Source organism: Erythrolamprus reginae, chromosome 2 (assembly GCF_031021105.1).
Source record: "Erythrolamprus reginae isolate rEryReg1 chromosome 2, rEryReg1.hap1, whole genome shotgun sequence".
In the NCBI taxonomy this organism is placed as follows: Eukaryota; Metazoa; Chordata; class Lepidosauria; order Squamata; family Dipsadidae; genus Erythrolamprus; species Erythrolamprus reginae.
Window position 1 is genome coordinate 61,907,112 of NC_091951.1, and position 18,363 is coordinate 61,925,474.

At 43.7% G+C, this 18,363-nt stretch overlaps 1 protein-coding gene across 2 annotated transcripts in view; it reads left to right on the top strand.

The window, feature by feature from the left end:
• The first annotated feature begins 1,045 nt into the window (after positions 1-1,045).
• Positions 1,046-18,363, top strand: part of GXYLT2 (glucoside xylosyltransferase 2) — a 34,750-nt gene continuing 17,432 nt past the window's right edge. Inside the window, exons 1-3 of one of the 2 annotated variants that reach the window (XM_070738246.1) lie at positions 1,046-1,567; positions 15,712-15,904; positions 16,154-16,285. In XM_070738246.1, the coding sequence (XP_070594347.1) occupies positions 1,275-1,567; positions 15,712-15,904; positions 16,154-16,285 (618 nt within the window). In that variant the 5' untranslated portion in view covers positions 1,046-1,274. The remainder of the gene's footprint in view (positions 1,568-15,711; positions 15,905-16,153; positions 16,286-18,363) is intronic. The other variant, XR_011557938.1, reaches the window with a different exon arrangement.

Below are 18,363 nucleotides of genomic sequence, written 5' to 3' on the forward strand. Positions count from 1 at the left end.
ATCAGAAGTGGTCGAGGTAGCACGAAAGTGATACGGATGCTGGAAAAGAAAAAAAAAACCCGAACGACCCAGGCAGCAGAAGAACCCACGTGACAGATATCAGGGCGGGAGGAAAGCCGGAGTTCTCGTTCTGCGCGTGCGCTCCTTCTGAGCTCGCGCGGCTTTGGTTTTACGAAGAGAAAAACAATGGGGGGCGGGAATTGGCTTATTTTTTGACTCGCTTTCTGACCGACTATTAATAGCCATTTTACCAAAACGCATGGAATGATGTAGGCCATATTGACTTAACAGCATCTCGTTAACGGCGTTTAAAATAATAGAACCTAAGGTGGAGAAAACACGGATTAAAACGATCCTTAACGAAGAGGAATCTACGTGTCTCCAGATAATGTTGCAGGATCCAATCTGGGTGGGTCTCAGGGACCAGAAGTTTAGCCTTTTGAGCTTTCGGAATCCGATAGCTCCCGGTGACTCACCCAGATTAGGATCGTAAAGGATCCTTGTCTGGGAAGTTTTCCTTGCACGGGGATTTAAAAAATGATCAGTTAAAAACCAGTTTAAAAAGAATAGGATCCCCCGCGCGTCGTTTTTGGTAAATGCGAATGGCAGCCCTTTAAAAGACGCCGAGATTTAAAAGCGAAATCACTTTATAGCCCAACTCCTTACGGACTCAATATAATATATATTATAATATAAACAATATAAGGAGCGTGCCTACCGTGCTGTCCTAATGTTTCCCTCTTACTAGTATCATGTATATAAACATTGTTATATCTTTGTATTTATTTTATTTATTTATTTTGTCCAAAATACAATGAAGGATATACTCGTAGTAGAATATATCTATGAAAGAATAGAAGAAGATACATAGGAATAGAAGAAAAGATATAGGAGAGACTAGGACAGGAGACTACCAATACGTACTTGACTGACTAAAATAAAAGGACTGATATCTTAAAAGCATGAGAGAACGAGAGAGGCTGCGCCACAGAACGCCACGTGCATAAAGCTCGTGCTTTGTAACCGAGGAGCTTTTCTGAACTTTACGGTAAGGGGCTCCTTGGCCCCTCCCCGCTTGGCCACTGAACTGCTAGGCCAATGTGGCGGTGCGCGCCGCCAATTCCCTCCTTTGGGCCCGGCGCTTCGGGCGGCGAGCGACCGAGCGGCTTGAAAATGTCAAAGCTGGATCCAATTTGCCAGCGCGGAAGCGAGAGGCTGAAGGGGCCGTCTCTTCGCCGGGGCTGAGGCAGCCTTGCCTGCCTGCCTGCCGGACGATGAGGCTCTCTTGCAAAGTGGTGGCCCTGGCGCTCTGCCTGGCGGTCGTGCTGCTCCTCTACCTCTTGGTGGGCAACGCCGACGAGCCGCCTTTGCGAGCGGCGGGGGAAAGTCCCTCGAGACCCGTGGCCGCCGGGAACGACGTCGCTCCGCCGCTCCAGACTCGCCTGAGACCCGTCCAGCCGGCGGAGCCAGAGAAGGAAAAGGCAGCTCCCATGCGGGACACACGTACACACCGAAAAGCAGGCAAACGCAGCGCGAGTCGAGCCAGAGGAAAGTCAACGAGCTTTCGGTAAAAACCCTTTGGAGTCGATCCCTTTCTGGCGGGCTGAGCCTCGGTGGATCTTGTCTTGAAACAAAATGGGTGGGTCGGTCGGTCGGTCGGTCGGTAGGGATTTGGGAAAGATGGGGCCTTCTATCATCCTCCAATCGACTCTTAGGATGGGGGACCGAGTTTTTCCGAGAGATACGCCCTGAGCCACGCTGGTAAACTCCGTAGGTTTTGCTTTGTAAAGCGGGGGAGTCATTGAAACTTTATCCGATTGCGATTGGAATTCTTAATTTGAGGGATTTTACTCCAAAAAACATGCCTTCCGTATATTCTCAAACATTATGAAAGATGCATGGCACGAGTATATTCGCACGGATATTAAGCCAGCATGCAATTTGCATTTAGTAGGGTAGAGTCCAACAACCATGTTTAATGTGTCATTTAATAGTCAGGTGGTGGTGGTGGTGAGGAATGTGTATTTTTATGCATAATTTGTAAAACTGCTGATTGTATATGTTAGAACTACTTCCTATTTTGATGTATTTAAATGGCCAGACGCCAATTACAAATGTTTTACATACTTTCATAATAGCCTTTCTGGAAAAAAACTTGTGGAGAAGATATCACCCATTAAAAATAAATAAATAAATTTGTTTATTTGTTTGTTTGCCATGTCTTCTCTGTGACTTTTTTCTAGTCTCCCTTCATTTTCATTATCAGCAAAAATATGTTTATATATACACACACACCCCTACATACACACACATACAGGTGTGTGTGTGTATGTATGAATTTATGTATATGTATGGAGTGAAGGGGCACACCTTCTCTCTTTTTATGGAGGAAAGATTGCTCTCCTCCAGAAAAAGGAGAGCAATCTTCTCATAAATGTAGTGTTTTGTGACATGGACTCACAGCTGTATGCAGGATGTTAAGCAGCCTTTGGAGATCCATTCAATCCCAATATAGTTTTAAATCGATTAGTTAGTAGGTGGAAAAAATAATCAGTTGCCCAAACTGATTTCCTGAAAATGTTTCTGTATCAGGAACAGGAGTCCTCTATCCTTAATCCTTTGTTTCTGGAATGTTTATACTCTTCTCTGCTTACTATTGTTTCACTCTTAATGGTTTTCCTCTATAGAGATTAAAAAGTTTTGAATTACTTGGAAAAGATCTCATGCATTGGCTTCCTGTCCTGCATATCTGTTCCAATTAAATGCTTATATAGTAATGTTCATAACTGCTAGTTTACATGTTGCTGAAAGCTATCTGGGAATTTGTCAGCAGTTCCACATTGGAGTTTTCTTATGTCTTAACACAATATACAAACTAATGATTAAGGCACCAGGGTAGAAACTAGGAGACTGAGTTTTAGTCCTTAGACATGAAAGCTAATAGGGTGACATTGGTTCAGTCACTTAGCTCAGCTCACATCACTGAGTTGTTTTTGTTGTGGAGAAAGAAGAGGAAGGAGGAACAATCTTATTATTTATTAGATTTATATGCTGCCCCTCTCCGGCATACCATTAGGTATGTTCACTGTCTTTAGTTATTCATAAAAAATAATAAAGGCGGTATATAAATAAAATTAATAATGTCCCTATCCCAGGTCCTTGGGAAGGACTTCATAGGTGGGTAAAAATGCTAAATCCAGTTTAAACATCTGGGTGACTGCAACAAATTATAATATTAAAAATTAATGCTTAATTCCTCAGAGAGGGGCAGCATATAAGTCCAATAAATAAATAAGTTCTAAATTTTATTACATGCAAGGAAAAACGGGAGAGAAGAGCAATAGAGATGATAAGACACTTGGATGTTAAATCTTCAGGATAGGGTTATTTGGGCTGATATCACTTTACGTGATTGTAAGAGGCCTTGTTGGGGCATCCCCCCACCACTTCTGTATTGTAATTGCTGATTGCTGTTTGTTTGAGGTCTGACTAAAGTACATGTATGTATATGTTCTTTGTAGATAAAACCACCAAATACAAACCTCTATTTACTGTATTTGCTTCTGGATTGTTTCATATAATCACACTGTGCGTACTATTGACAGGTTGGTTAGGCATTTCTCCAGGATGATGTGAGGATTCCTGTAATGGGTGGACCCAACCACCATGGTCCCTCCCAACAATGATTTGAATCACGATATTGGTGCCAAAGCAATTTTTATTTTATTTTATTTTTAATTTTTATTTAGTTATTATATTTGTATGCTACCCATCTCATTATCAAGTGACTCTGGGCAGCTTCGAGTACTATAAATAACAAAATAAAACAATTACAAGGGCAATATGGGGGATTAAAAGTTAAACTAATACTAAAGTAAACAAAAAGAAGCAATGCATATTTGGGTAAAAGTTGGACCTTCTGTCAATCTACTAGCCACCTCTAAAATGGGAACTCCCCCATCAGGGTCCCAAGCCAGATTTTCTGGCTCTTTTGGAAGATCACGAGGGTAGGGGCAGATCTCACCTTGAGAGTCATGATATTCCAAACGACAGGAGCCACAGCAAAGAAGGCTCTTCTCCTGGTCGCTTGTCAACCACAATTCTTTGGCCAATGGGATCTAAAGTATACTCCTTCTCCCAGAGTGAATGGGATGGGCCAATCCTTTGGGTTGAGATGATTCCTTGAGTGACCTGGGCCCAGGTAATAACCAACACCTTGAATTAAACCTGGAAGCAAACTGTGTAAAGCAATAACTTATTTTCCCCATGGAAATAATGCTAACCAAAAAAAAATGCCATTACTTTATCCAACTTAAAAATCTAATTTTTTTTCATCCAGACATGGAGCGAGCCTTTTACAGTATTAAAGATCAGTTTTTAAAAACAGCTCTTGCTTTGTTCATTCTAAATGGTAGCACTGATTACCAAATGTCTCGACAGGTGTATGGTTTTACTGATGCTTGTATGATAATATGAGGTTGAATAATTAACCAAACAGTCAACATGCCTTTAATTTAGACATTAATTACAGCTTTTTATATAATAGCAATTAGAAAGATATACTGCAATTTATGCCTGTTTTGCTACTTAAGAAAAATAGGGTGAGAATGAAATTGCTAGAAAATAATAGGCTTTTAATTTGGTAAAGTACAAATAATAGCTGCGTGCTTTCTCTAGGTTGAAATAAATTGCTCTCTCACCCCCTTTCTAAATCAGGGTGACCTCATCTATCAAACAAAACCAGTCTGCCTTTGATTCATTGGTTGCACAGAAATATTCTAAATGAAAGAATGCCCCATTTTCTGAGATCTTATTCTTTATCCTATTAATGCTCCAGGTTCCTAGCTAGCTTTGTATCTGATTGAGAAAAAAGAATGTTTACTGTGACCATTAGTGAATCATGGATGGAATTCAAATGGCTGTATTAAAGCAGGATCATTTTCTGTTAGCTGCTGTGCCTCCTGAAGTCATTTTTCTTCAGAGCATATCTTAGATAATCAAGAACATTTCACCCAGTAGCAAATGAATAACATTACTGTGGGGAGGGGAAAAAAACACCACTGGTGAAAAGGACAAGTAAGGATCCCACCTTACACTATAGTTAAGTTGACTTGAGGGTGGTGGAAGAACAGGATATAGTGCAGCAATAGCGAACCTATGGCACGAGTGCTACAGGTGGCACGCGGAGCCATATCTGCTGGCACACGAGCCATTGTCCTAGTTCAGCTCCAGTGTGCATGTGTGTGCCAGCCAGCTGATTTTTGGCTCCCACAGAGGCTCTGGGAGGGTGTTTTTGGCTACCAGAGAGCCTCTGGGGGGAATGTGGGAGGACGTTTTTACCCTCCTCCGGCTCCAGGAAAACCTTTGGAGCTTGGGGAGTACATGACCCTACTGGGCCCACCAGAAGTTGGGAAACAGGTTATTTCTGGCCTCCAGGGGGCTTCTGTTGGGTGGGGAGAGCTGTTTTTTCTCTCCCCAGGCATTGAATTATGGGTGTGGGTACTCGTGCACAATAGCGTGCACTCACGCACTTTTGGCACCCAAGGAAAAAAAGGTTCACCATCACTGATGTAGTGGAAGCTCTTTACATGTGAAAAAAATAAAGGCTCTGCTTCAGCTAAGATGCTGGAGACTTGGACAAGTTTTCTTGAAAGAAGTTAGAAATGGTTTCCCTTCCCTTCTTTCCAGTCACTGAACTTTCCTACTGTGCTCCCATCCAGCACTCATCAGTTCTGGTCCTGCTCAAGGTTTTTGATCTGAGCCCAAATAAACTAGTTGCTCTCATATTTTATTTATTTATTATTTGGATTACCAGGTGGGAACAAAACAAAAAAGACGTGAGAAATCCAAGATTAAAAATAATCTAAAATTTATTTCAAACCCCAATTATTAAAAAACTCATTCACTTTCATTCCGTTTACTCTCATATATATATGAGTATATACAGTGATACCTTGTCTTACGAACCCCTCGTCATACGAACTTTTCAAGATACGAACCCGGGGTTTAAGATTTCTTTGCCTCGTCTTAAAAACCCTTTCCGTTTTACGAACCTGAGCCCGGGTCTGTGGGCTCTCTTACTGTGCCTGCGCTCTCCTACTGCGCATGAGCTATCTGACTGCGGAAGGGATTCCCCTGCCTTGTGAATGTCACCGCCGGGATTTCCCATTTGCTTTGCCGGAGCTGCCCCATTTCCCTGCCACTTTCCCCTCTAGCACTCCGCTTCCTCTGCTCCCCGCAACCGCCCCATCCTGCTGCCAAAATCCCCCCTAGCCTGCCGCTTCCTTCACCCCATCTCTCCAAAAATCGCTCGCCCAAGAGCTTCCTACGCCACCCCAAATCACTTCCAAAGTCTTCCAAACTCACCTCTCCGTTCAAAATGCCTTGTTTCTCCTTGCTGCCTTTCTTCACTCCATCTGCGTTCGTTAGGACCTCGATTTGGCTGGCATAGGAAGCTTTTGTGGGTGCAATTTTTGGAAAGATTTGGGGCAAGATAGGAAGCTTTTGGGAGAGCGATTTTTGGACAGATTTGGGGCAAGATACGAAGCTTTTGGGGAAGCTTTTAGGATAATTTTCTGCCTTACAAGGCAAAGGTTGCAGGTTCAAGTCCCAGTGGGTATGGCTAGCTGATGAGGCCAAAATAAGGCCGAAATAGATCTAACCTAGCCTCCCTTAATTTTCAAATTCAGCAAAAAAACATGTATTATAATGGGTTTTTACAATTGTTTTTAATATTAGATTTGTGCTTTGTATTTTATTGTGAGCCGCTCTGAGTCTCCGGAGAAGGGCAGCATACAAGTCTAATAAATAATAATAATAATAATAATAATAATAATAATAATAATAATTATTATTATTATTATTATTATTATTATTATTATTATTATATGGCCGGAGCAGAATACCAGTGTTCAACAGCACCAAGCCTACCGGAAGAGATGAGTTTTTAAAGACTTATGAAAGGTCAGGAGGGTAGGGGCGGTACGAATCTTTGGAGGGAGTTGATTCCAAAGGATTCCAAAGGGCCCGAGCTGCCACAGAGAAGGTTCTAGCCGGCCTTGCTTAGCTGACGGGACTGGGGAAGGCCAACTCTGTGGGACCTGACCGATTGCTGGGATTCATGAGTCAGAAGATGTTCCTGTAAGTAACCTGGTCCTAAGCCATGTAGGGCTTTATAGGTCATGACCAACACTTTAATTGTGTCTGGAGACCTAATCGGTAGCCAATGCAGCTCACGGAATGGGTTTACCTTGAAAGTCCCATGATGGCTTGCACGGCTGCATTTTGCACTAACTGCAGTCTCCGAAAGTTCTTTAAAGGTAGCCCCATGTAGAGGGCATTGCAGTAATCGAGCCTCAAGGTAATGAGGGCATGAGTGACTGTGAGAAGCAACTCCCTGTCCAGGACTGCCTGAACCCAGACAGAACTCTTTACCTTACATGAACAGAATGTTAACTATGCCGCTGTTATCAGAAAGATATTGGGGAAAAAATGGTAGGGATTCAGCAGTATATCTGTGCTGGTCGAGCAGTTAGAGCAAAGACCAAGTCTGAATAGAAGGACACTACCTTTTGCTTGCTGAACATAGCATAACTGGGGGTGTGGTGTCTGTCACAGAATTGGTGTGAGAGAAAGCCTCCCATTTAGCTGAATAGAAAAGAAAAAGCAATGTAATTAAGAATCACTGCTTTCAGTAGAAGGCATTCCATGTGCCATGATGGAATGTAACCTATGATGCAAATCAGCACTGGATTTTAGCAATTCCAACTCAAAAAGTTTACAAGCCATGGAAAGATTTGATAGATTATGGTTGAATTACTTTTTTTTTTGCTTAATCTCTGAATCATTTCTTTGAAAGTTTTTGTGCTTTAAATTGGACTCTACATTTTGTTGCATAATCATCTTGGGAGATACCTAACATTTCACTCCAATCTAGTTGAATTTTAGTTCTTCAGGCTGAGAATATTTAGAGTTCTGTGCAACCTCTCCTTTAAATCCTTCTCCATTGAAGCTACTAGGTAATTGCAATGTCCTGCTTACTTGCCAGAAACCCTACTATGCAAATTATCTCAGCATATTAGTAGTTAGGGCTTCTGAAGAAGAAATGCTTGCATTTGATAGTTGTATTGTATAACTCTTGTACTAAGATTTGTAATAACCTGATACTTTACTTAAAAGTCTAAAAGTTTTATATTAGAAGAAATCATTTAGGGAAATAAAAGTTTTGATAACGATATAAAAATAATTGCTTGGCTATTAAGTTGCTGCTTAATATTAGGTGTACCTGCTCTACATCTCAGCTTTTCCACAATCTGTGAATGAGAAAGCATTCTTTGTGTGACTCAGTCTTAGACCTAGACCCACCCCATTAAGATGGGGTGTTTCTGTCTCATAAACATCCTGGGGTTTGGTGTGGCAGCAGCCACAAGCTCAGATGGTGCAGGTGAGATGTTTGCTGCAATACCTGATGCCCTTTAGAAGTTGGAAGATATCTGTGTGGAGGCCAGAAACAGGTATGAGGACTGCTCCTGTTATATCTTCTTCCAGTGCAGAATAGCAACCTTTGAGAGTGTTTGATCTCCCTACAATAATGGGAATTAGAGGCATGGTGGTTTAATGACTTAATTGATCCTGGAGGTCTCAATTTTGGTGGTTTGAGCCCAAGCACTGCGTGGCAGAGTGAACTTTTGTCATCTGCTTAACAGTTCAAAAGCATGTTCTATGTAAGTACACCTTTGGTCGGGAGATGAGCTGGTGCTCTGTGCAGATAGTCAGATTTCTGATGTCTCCGAACCTTCCCAATTGTGGTGCCCAATTGTGAAACAGCTCCAGAATGGAGGGTCCTTGGGTGATGCTACAGGACGAACTACATGTATTTCTCTTTGATGTGAAGCCAGTTTGACCTTCTGTAGCACACCTTGGAAAACATGCCTAAAACATTTCCTATAGCAGGGATGGTACCTTGATATGTCAAACTACTACTCTGCAATAGGATTGTAGTCTCCTGGCTACTGTAACAATGCCATACGCTAATAATAATGATAGTAGTAGTAATAATAATAATAATAATAATAATAATAATAATAATAATAATAATAATAATAGAGTGCCACAGATTCATGCCGTTATACTTCTGTCAGCCACTCCTGTTGTTGAGCTTATAAAGCGACTTGGAAATTTATCCCCATTGTAACAACCATGAGTTTGTCCCATGCCATCATGGTCACAATGCATATGGGTAGTCACACATTAAGCCAGTGATGGCGAACCTAAGGCACACATGCCACAGGTGGCACACAGAGTCATATATCAGGGCACGCAAAATGTTGCCCGCTCAAGCAGTCGTGTAGGCTAGGCAACTGTTTTTGGCTGTTTTCGCTCTCCAGAGGCTCCAGGAAAGCCTCCTGAAGCCTGGGGACAGCAAAAAACGGTCCAACAGGTCAGCCAGCAGTTCGTTTCTGAACTTCCTGTCAGACCATTTTTTGCTCTCCCCAGGTTTTCTGAACCCTGGGGACAGTGAAAAAAGGCTCAGTGGGGGCCTACCAGAAGTCTGGAGGCTTCAGAGGCCTTAACGCATCCACAGGGGGCAGTGCGGGGATGCGCACATGTGTGTGTGTGGGAGGGTATTGCATTATGGGTATGAGCATGTGCGCTCATGCTGTTGCTCACACACGCACACTTTCCACAAAAAGGGTTCACCATCACTGCATTAGGCCTTGTTTTTGTTTCAGAACAGATGACACCCTTTGTTTGGAGGATGGTGGAAGTTAACACCTGCCTTTTGTCATGGGCAGATGTTCTTTGACTGTTGCTGGGATGAGTAGGGCTATGGATCTCTACAGGAAAAATATACCTATTTGTCTGCTAAGGGGAATACAGTGATCCCCCGCTTGTTGCGAGGGTTCCGTTCCAGGACCCCCCGCAACGAGCGGGTTTTCGCGAAGTAGCGCTGCGGAAGTAAAAACACCATCTGCGCATGTGCAGATGGTGTTTTAAACTTCCGCAGCACTAGCGAGGAGCCGAAGATTGGGGGGCGGCGCGGCTCTTTTAAAACATCGCCACCGACATGGGGGGCTCGCTAGCACCCCCCCGAACCCCCAACCCGGGTTTGGGGGGGTGCTAGCAAGCCCCCCATGTCGGCGGCGATGTTTTAAAAGAGCCGCGCCGCCCCCCAATCTTCGGCTCCTCAGCGGCGAGCGAAGCCAAGCCGGCAGCAATGTCGCCGCCGCTGCAGCCAATGCGCGCTACGATCTTCCGGGCCAGCCAGGCTCAGTCACGGAAGGCAGCCGCTTGGCCCGGGATGCTGGGCCGAGAGGAGCCGGGCTTGATCCGCTGAGCCTGGCTGGCCCGGAAGATCGTAGCGCGCGTTGGCTGCAGCGGCGAGCGAAGCCAAGCCGGCAGCAATGTCGCCGCCGCTGCAGCCAACGCGCGCTACGATCTTCCGGGCCAGCCAGGCTCAGCGGATCAAGCCCGGCTCCTCTCGGCCCAGCATCCCGGGCCAAGCGGCTGCCTTCCGTGACTGAGCCTGGCTGGCCCGGAAGATCGTAGCGCGCGTTGGCTGCAGCGGCGAGCGAAGCCAAGCCGGCAGCAATGTCGCCGCCGCTGCAGCCAACGCGCGCTACGATCTTCCGGGCCAGCCAGGCTCAGCGGATCAAGCCCGGCTCCTCTCGGCCCAGCATCCCGGGCCAAGCGGCTGCCTTCCGTGACTGAGCCTGGCTGGCCCGGAAGATCGTAGCGCGCGTTGGCTGCAGCGGCGGCGACATTGCTGCCGGCTTGGCTTCGCTCGCCGCTGCAGCCAACGCGCGCTACGATCTTCCGGGCCAGCCAGGCTCAGTCACGGAAGGCAGCTGCTTGGCCCGGGATGCTGGGCAGAAAGGAGCCGGGCTTGAAGATCGCAGCGCGCGTTGGCTGCGGTGGCGAGGGCTTGCGATGGAGGGTGGAGGAAGCGGCCCTGGGAGGGCGAGCTGCCTCAGGGAGGAGGATCAGGCGGGACCAGGTGGGGGCTGGAATTTCTCCGCTGGGAAGAAGCAGCCAGGGCGAAGGGCGGGCGAGCGGCGAAGGGCGGGCGAGCGGGTGCTGGGGAGGGCTTCTCGCCCTCCCGCCAGCAAGAGGGGGAGCGAACGGCGTGGGCAGGCGAAGGGCGGGCGAGCGGCAGCGAGGAGTTTGCGTGGGCGGTGGGGAAACTCCTCGCTGATGCCAGCAAGAGGGGGAAGACCCAGGGAAGCCGCCCAGCAGCTGATCTCCCGGTTGCCATCTACGCATGCGTGCCCATAGAAAAAAAGGGCACGCATGCGTAGATGGTATTTTGACTTCCGGGTTGAAAAATCGCAAATTACCCTGTTCGCAATGGTCGGGGACGCAATAACCGGGGGATCACTGTATAAGCCTGTTGGACTGGCATATAAGTGTCAGTATTGAAAGGAATAAAACAAATGCATTTAAATGAGAGATGTAGAAATATTTCATAGTTCAGTTTTCTTGTATTTTCAAAGATAAAAAATGGAGACCCTTAGGGAATAAAAAAAGGTTTTCTCTTGATTTTTTTTTTCAGGCTCTTTCTCTCCCTACCTCCTCCCCTTCCCATCCCAGGAGAGTAGTTTCTTCTGAGTGAACATAAATTGAATTTTGTTATGCCTATGCTTAGGATTGTAGTTTCAATTACGTGAAACAAAAACATTGCAAAATTGCAAATATATTTTCATGCTGCGATTGGCATTGGTTTCAAAATAAGCATGATTAACATAGACTAGAAGATATCTGCGGCTGCTTTTAGCAGATAAATGCTGCTTTGTCAGGCTTCGAAGTGATTGAAACTTGATAGGAATCAAGCTGAGGATGACTGATATTCTTCTAAGCTTCCGGAAAAGGAAAACTATTAAGTTAAAGTTGATCTTTTGCCAGAGAGTCCATAAGAGATCCTGACAGCAGCGCAGGAATGGTTACCTCCTGGTTTGGACTGGTTCTCCTGAACCAGTAGCTGCCTGCTGGTGATGTCACAATGACGTCATAGGATCAGTCGGTGCTGGTCTGTGAGTGCCGCCATTTTTTTTGAAATTTTTAAACTTTTTTAAAAAAAATCCTTCTGAGCATGCGCAGAAGCCAAGTTCCGGCACTGTACATGCAGTTGCCATCTGTTTTTTGGCTTTGTTTTTTTTTGCCATGCAGCACAGGAGGAAGTGAATCAGCAGCGAGGTAAGTTAGAACCTACCCCTGCCCCACCCCCCATCGTGTCCCTTTTGGCTCCCAAGGGGCCGTAGGGAGCTTGCATGGCCCAAAAGGTATGCTGAGCCGGCCTTCAAGGGAGAAAAAAAGAAAGAATCCCTCACTGTTTGGGGATCTCCATTTGCATGGAGTTTGAGTTGAGAGTTTATTGTAAGTGGCTGCTAAGCTATCCTCACACTAAGGTAATCGACAGTGGACCTCTAAGAATGCCAGATGATCAATGGGCATGTTCTCAGTTTCAAAACCTCTGGCTTTTCTTCCTGCTACCAAAGATCTTCTGGGGTCTCTATACTGCTCAAAAAAAAAACAAAGGGAACACTTAAACAACAGATATAACTCCAAATAAATCAAACTTCTGTGAAATCAAACAGTCCACTTAGGAAGCAACACTGACAATTTCATTTTGTTGTCAGCACATTCAACTTTGTACAGAAACAAAGCATTCAATGAGAATATTTCATTCATTCAGATCTAGGATGTGTTACTATATTTGAGTGTTCCCTTTATTTTTTTGAGCAGTGTATTTTTCTACTTATCTGAATATATTCCCTCTACTATCTTCAAAGACTGAGGTGGGTAACAAGAACACTCAAACGTACATTTGAAATACTTCATGAATTCAGTTTAGAAGTTGAATTTAAAAATCTAAAACCACATCTGATCTGACTTTCCAAGTGTATCAATACTTTATGCTGCAATTTATAATTGTTAGGAGCCTTTATAACATTGAAATTATATTAAATTACTATTAAACAAACCACTAACTATGTTGGAAAATGTGGACAAATTTAAAAAAAAAAAAAAGTCTTTGCTTGGAATGAAGAATGATCTAAAAGAGTTATTCTGGAATAAAGGCCCAGAAACAAGGTGGTACAAAGAAAGTCCTCTCCCTGATATTCAGATAGCTGAATTTGCAAGATCTTATGGCTTGGTGACTGGACTTGGGAATCTGGGAGTGTAGCAGAGTCTGTGCAATGGTTACATTGCATTGATGGGGTTTTTGTTTTATTTTATTCATTTATTTAATTTTGACTTCTATGCCGCACAATCCCGAAGGACTCAGGGCGTACACAGTTTTGTTTTTGTTAATTACACATATATTATTGTTTTACTATCATATTTTTAATATGGTGTTTTTTACTGTTGATAGCTGCCCAGACTCTTGAATGGGAAGCTACTGTATATTCATTAAACTAAATACTTCCAGAGTTACACAGATAAAATGTGGACAATTGGGAAAGCTAAGTTTTTGTTCTGTTTTGAATAACTGGACTGAGCAGTAATTGAGCTGGTGAGCTGGTGGCAATTTTTAACGTTATATTCATTCATTGATTGATTCATTCAATTTCTATAGGTGGCCATTCTGAGTGACTTATAATTCTAAAATTATAAACCAGTTAAAATACATTTAGACCTCTTCTTACAACCATTCTGTTAGTGACCATTCAAAGTTATAGTGGTGCTAAAAAAATGACTTATGACTGCTTTTCATACATTGCCATAGTAGCAATAGCAATAACACTTAGACTTATACACTACTTTACAGCTCTCTTTAAGCGGTCTACAGTCAGCATATTGCCCCCAATATCTGGGTCCTCATTTTACCAACTTCGGAAGGATAGAAGGCTGACACACCCTTGAGCAAGTCAGAATCGAGCTGCCGAATTGCTGGTAGCCTGGAGTCAGCAGAAGTAGACTGCAGTACTGCATTCTAACCACTGCGCCAGCATGGCTCTTTGTAACTTTCCAAGCTGGTTTCCAACAAGCAAATTAAAGGGTGAAAGACAGATTTGCTTAACAATCGCATGATTGAGTTAATTGCAGTGATTCACTTAACAACAGTGGCAGAAAAGGTTGTAAAGCGGGACCAAACTTAATGCATCCTGATTTAGCAACAGAAATTTTGAGCTCAATTATGGTCATAAGTTGAGGCTCATCTTCTTCGTAGCTTTCTTTCTCTCTCTTTGGCAGGGTCCATTTGTTGGCAAAGCTATCTCCACTTGGCTCGATTCAGAGCATCTTCAGGGGTGAGCTCCCCCTACATTTCATGTCTTCCTTGATGCAATCTATCCACCATGTGGATTGGGTCTGCTGTGGGACCACCAACCTTCAGGGTCCAGATGCATGGCCATGAGTTGAGGACTACTTATAATTAATAAAGCAGTACAAACGTCCAAGAAATACAGCCAAAATAATTTAAAGTAACAGTAAAGCCAATTTCCGTATATTTAAGATTAGTGTAACCGAGCTTCTGTTCTTCTGCTACTGTTCATCACTTAGGATTGGGTCACATCCAAGACACCCTGATGTTTCCAAGAATCCAAGACTAGGCGCCATCTTCCGCATAAAATTAATATTCCTGGTTAAAGGGTCATTGGTACACTACACTTTTAGGGGTTTTCATACTTTAACGGGAATGCAACAGCCACCTCAGTGTTGCATTTTTGGTATAGAGCTTGATTTACTGACACAATTAAGAAGCCTAAAAGAGGTGGGCAAAAGACATAATAGTCAGAAGGGGGAAAGAAAGAGCACACAAACTAGAAGCAACCAATTATACACTTTAATAATTCAGTAGGCTTTTCACTAATTGGGTGGAAAGTAAATACTATTTGCATAAATGCTTGTACCATTATTTATCCATTGCAAAAATAGAGGTTTAATTAAGACAAAAGCCTATGGACTTTTAAGCAATTAATTAAATATATTGCATTGCTGAACTAATGAGGTGCTGAAATCTAATGTCCCTTAAGGCACTAGTAGATTTATGCTGCAATATGGAACAGCAGTTATTACTAGACATTTTAGTTTCTTGGTGAAAAAATATGGGCATTTTTTACAGATGAAATAATCTCAAGACCATTGGCATTTTACACCCCAGGAGCCAGGATTCTGTGCTGAGAGCGATGTTTTCAGATTAATAACATTATTCTAATAAACCATTTCTATCTGCATGTCAATTCTGGGTATTTAAGAACACCACTGAATTTGTGGTCAACATGGTGTTAAACAGGGAGCTACAGTTAATGCTAAGTGGTTATATCAGTAATTCAGGCTTATAAGAAAAAGTAGAATGATTAAAAGCTTAAATAAATAAATAAAATTATTTAACTAACTGCCTGTAGAACAGTGAGACTTTTGATATGTTTGCAAATGTATCTCCATAATCAGCAAGGTTACTGGTCTGATACTACAGCCATTTTTATGTCTCACTTGTGATTGTTTTCTGAAAACAGCTGAAAGTACCCAGTTTTACTTGATAACAGTAAATACATTTTTGTTGCCTCTGTGGAATTCCATCTATATAAAAACACCCAAAGTTAATTTTGATAGAAAGCAATTGAGGAAGATGTTATCTTAACCACATGTTGGTTCAGTAACCTAATGAAAATAAGCTGTGGCAATGTCTTCTAATATGTATTTCTTTAATCATGGTACCTCTAAAATGTTGATTATGATCCATGTACATTTTTAAACAATTACTTTTAGGAGACCAAAGGACCAAAAGCACCCTGCAGCCCAGCTTTCTTCAGTGCAATGGATGCATCTTGCGGTTGTAGCATGTGGTGACCGGCTGCTAGAAACTCTCAACATGTTGAAATCAGCAGTTCTGTTTAGCAACAAGAAGCTCAAATTTCATATTTTTGCTGAGGATTCCCTGAAGCCACAGTTTGAGAAGAAAGTGAGTCTCTTTCAGTGATTTCTTTGTTTAAAAACAACCGCTAAGCCTCAGATTTGTTTAAAAGGCTAGATTCACTTAAAAAGCTCCGTCAGCCGTGAGTTAATGGTGGCTGAACTTCTGCTCCTAAGCTCTCAGTAAAGCTCAGCCTTAGTTAGTACATGGCTTGAAGATGTTTGAATAGCATTTCTGCTCCCCTAAAGGCATCCACCCTATAATGCTAATTCTCCCTTTCTTTCTTGTGCTTTGCAGTTAGAGGAATGGCCTACCTCTTTCTCAAAGAAGTTTGAATACAATGTCTACCCAATCTCCTTCTCAGTTGGAAATGCTGAAGAGTGGAGAAAATTATTCAAGCCGTGTGCTGCCCAACGCCTCTTTCTTCCGGTAAGGTACTCAAAATGTCATACGTGAAGCTCAAAAGACGTAAGACGCTTTGTTGGTCTTAAAAGTTAGAAACCTGGATGCAAAATTGTATTATGGTCCTTTTGCCCACAGTTCTTTTATTGCCCTGTTGTATCTTTTCAGAACAAGGAAACCAAGATCATTGTTCCATATCTTTGTTCAACTGAATACAGTACAGTAACAAAGAGATGTAACACATAACATCTAATTTGTGTCAGCCAACAAGAAAAAGATGGGGATTGATTGGTTTCATGCTTCATTGGTTTTATTTCAAGATTTGCATTATGATATAGGTCAGAAGGGTATCAAGCAGATTAAAATGTCATTTACTGACTTAGTGGCTGATTGCAGACTAAATTGCCTGGTTTGGTAACCACATAATTCTTGACAAATGTATCTTTTTCTTTTATGCACGCTGAGAGCATATGCACCAAGACAAATTCCTTATATGTCCAATCACACTTGGCCAATAAAATTCTATTCTATTATTCTATTCTATTCTATTCTATTCTATTCTGAAGATCCAATGTTTTCTGGATATAGGTCCCCAGTGTCCATCATTCTCATGCCTTCTGGGAAAGAGGGACTAACACATATTGTGATTATTGGGAATATTAACTATATGTATTCCGCTCCCATACATAGCTAACAAATCTTGTAACCAAGATACAAGATCCAGGGATAGCAATAGAATGCAAAAGAAGCTAATAGAGTGTGGACAGCAGTGTTCCCTCTAATTTTTTTGGGGGGTGGGCGGAAAAGTATAGTGTCTGAGCGGCAGTCCCTTCGGGACTGGGCGGCACAGAAATAATTAATTAAGAAATAAATAAATAAATAAACAAACAAACAAACAAACAAATAAAAAACCCACCCTGTTTTGCCTTAGAGAATTTCAAAATAAAATACTGTACTGTGTGTCTATAACAGTGAGCTCATAATAGGGCAACTCTATCAATATCAAAATGCCACTTAAATAGTTGAGCTAGTTTCAAACTAGATTTTGATTTTCTTTCTCTCTTCCTTACTCCCATTCTTTTTCTTTCTCTTTTCCTTCCTCTCTTTTTTCTATCTGTTTCTCTCTCTTCCTCTCTCTCTCCTTCCCTCTCACTCTTTCCCTCTCGGCTTCTGGGCAGGTTTGGAAAACTGAGTTGATGATGATTTTTAAGTGAGCGATTGCTCACTGCTCAGCTTAGAGGGAACTATGGTGGACAGTACATGTGTATTGAACTGGTTCTCATTCTGGTTCAAATTACTTATGATTAATTATGGCTGAAAGATTGTACTGTAAGTAGCACCCAATTAGAGAAGGGATTTGGTAGTACAGTGATCCCCCGCTCGTTGCGAGGGTTCCGTTCCAGGACCCCCCGCAACGAGCGGGTTTTCGCGAAGTAGCGCTGCGGAAGTAAAAACACCATCTGCGCATGCGCGCCCTTTTTTCATGGCCGCACATGTGTAGATGGTGTTTTTTACTTCCACACCTGGGAAGACCGCCGCCCAACAGCTGAGGAGCCGCCTGCCCGCCCGCCTGCCCGCCGCTCGTGCCGCCGCCGCTCGTGCCGCCGCTGCTGGTGCGGCCGAGCTTCCCTCGGCCCCCTTTGGCCCCGTCGCTCGTGCCGCCGCTGCTGGTGCGGCCGCCGCTCGTCCGGCCGCCGCTCGTGCCGCCGCTGCTGGTGCGGCCGCCGCTCGTCCGGCCGCCGCTCGTGCCGCTGCCGCTCGTGCCGCCGCTGCTGGTGCGGCCTCCGCTCGTCCGGCCGCCGCTCATGCTTTCGGAGCTCCTCCGGCGTCACCCGGCTTCTGGTAGAAGCCTTCTCTCTTTTTTTTCTTGCGGCGAGCCCAAGCCGTTCCTCTCTCGACCGCAGCCGAGCTTCCCTTCGCCTCCTCCCCGCCTGCTTTTCCTCGCCAAGCGCACGAAAAAAAAGAGAGAAGGCTTCTGCCAGAAGCCGGGTGACAGCGGAGGAGCTCCGAAAGCCGGAGAAGAGTCTCGCAGGTGGGGAGGAGGCGACGGGGCCAAAGGGGGCCGAGGGAAACTCGGCTGCGGTCGAGAGAGGAACGGCTCGGGC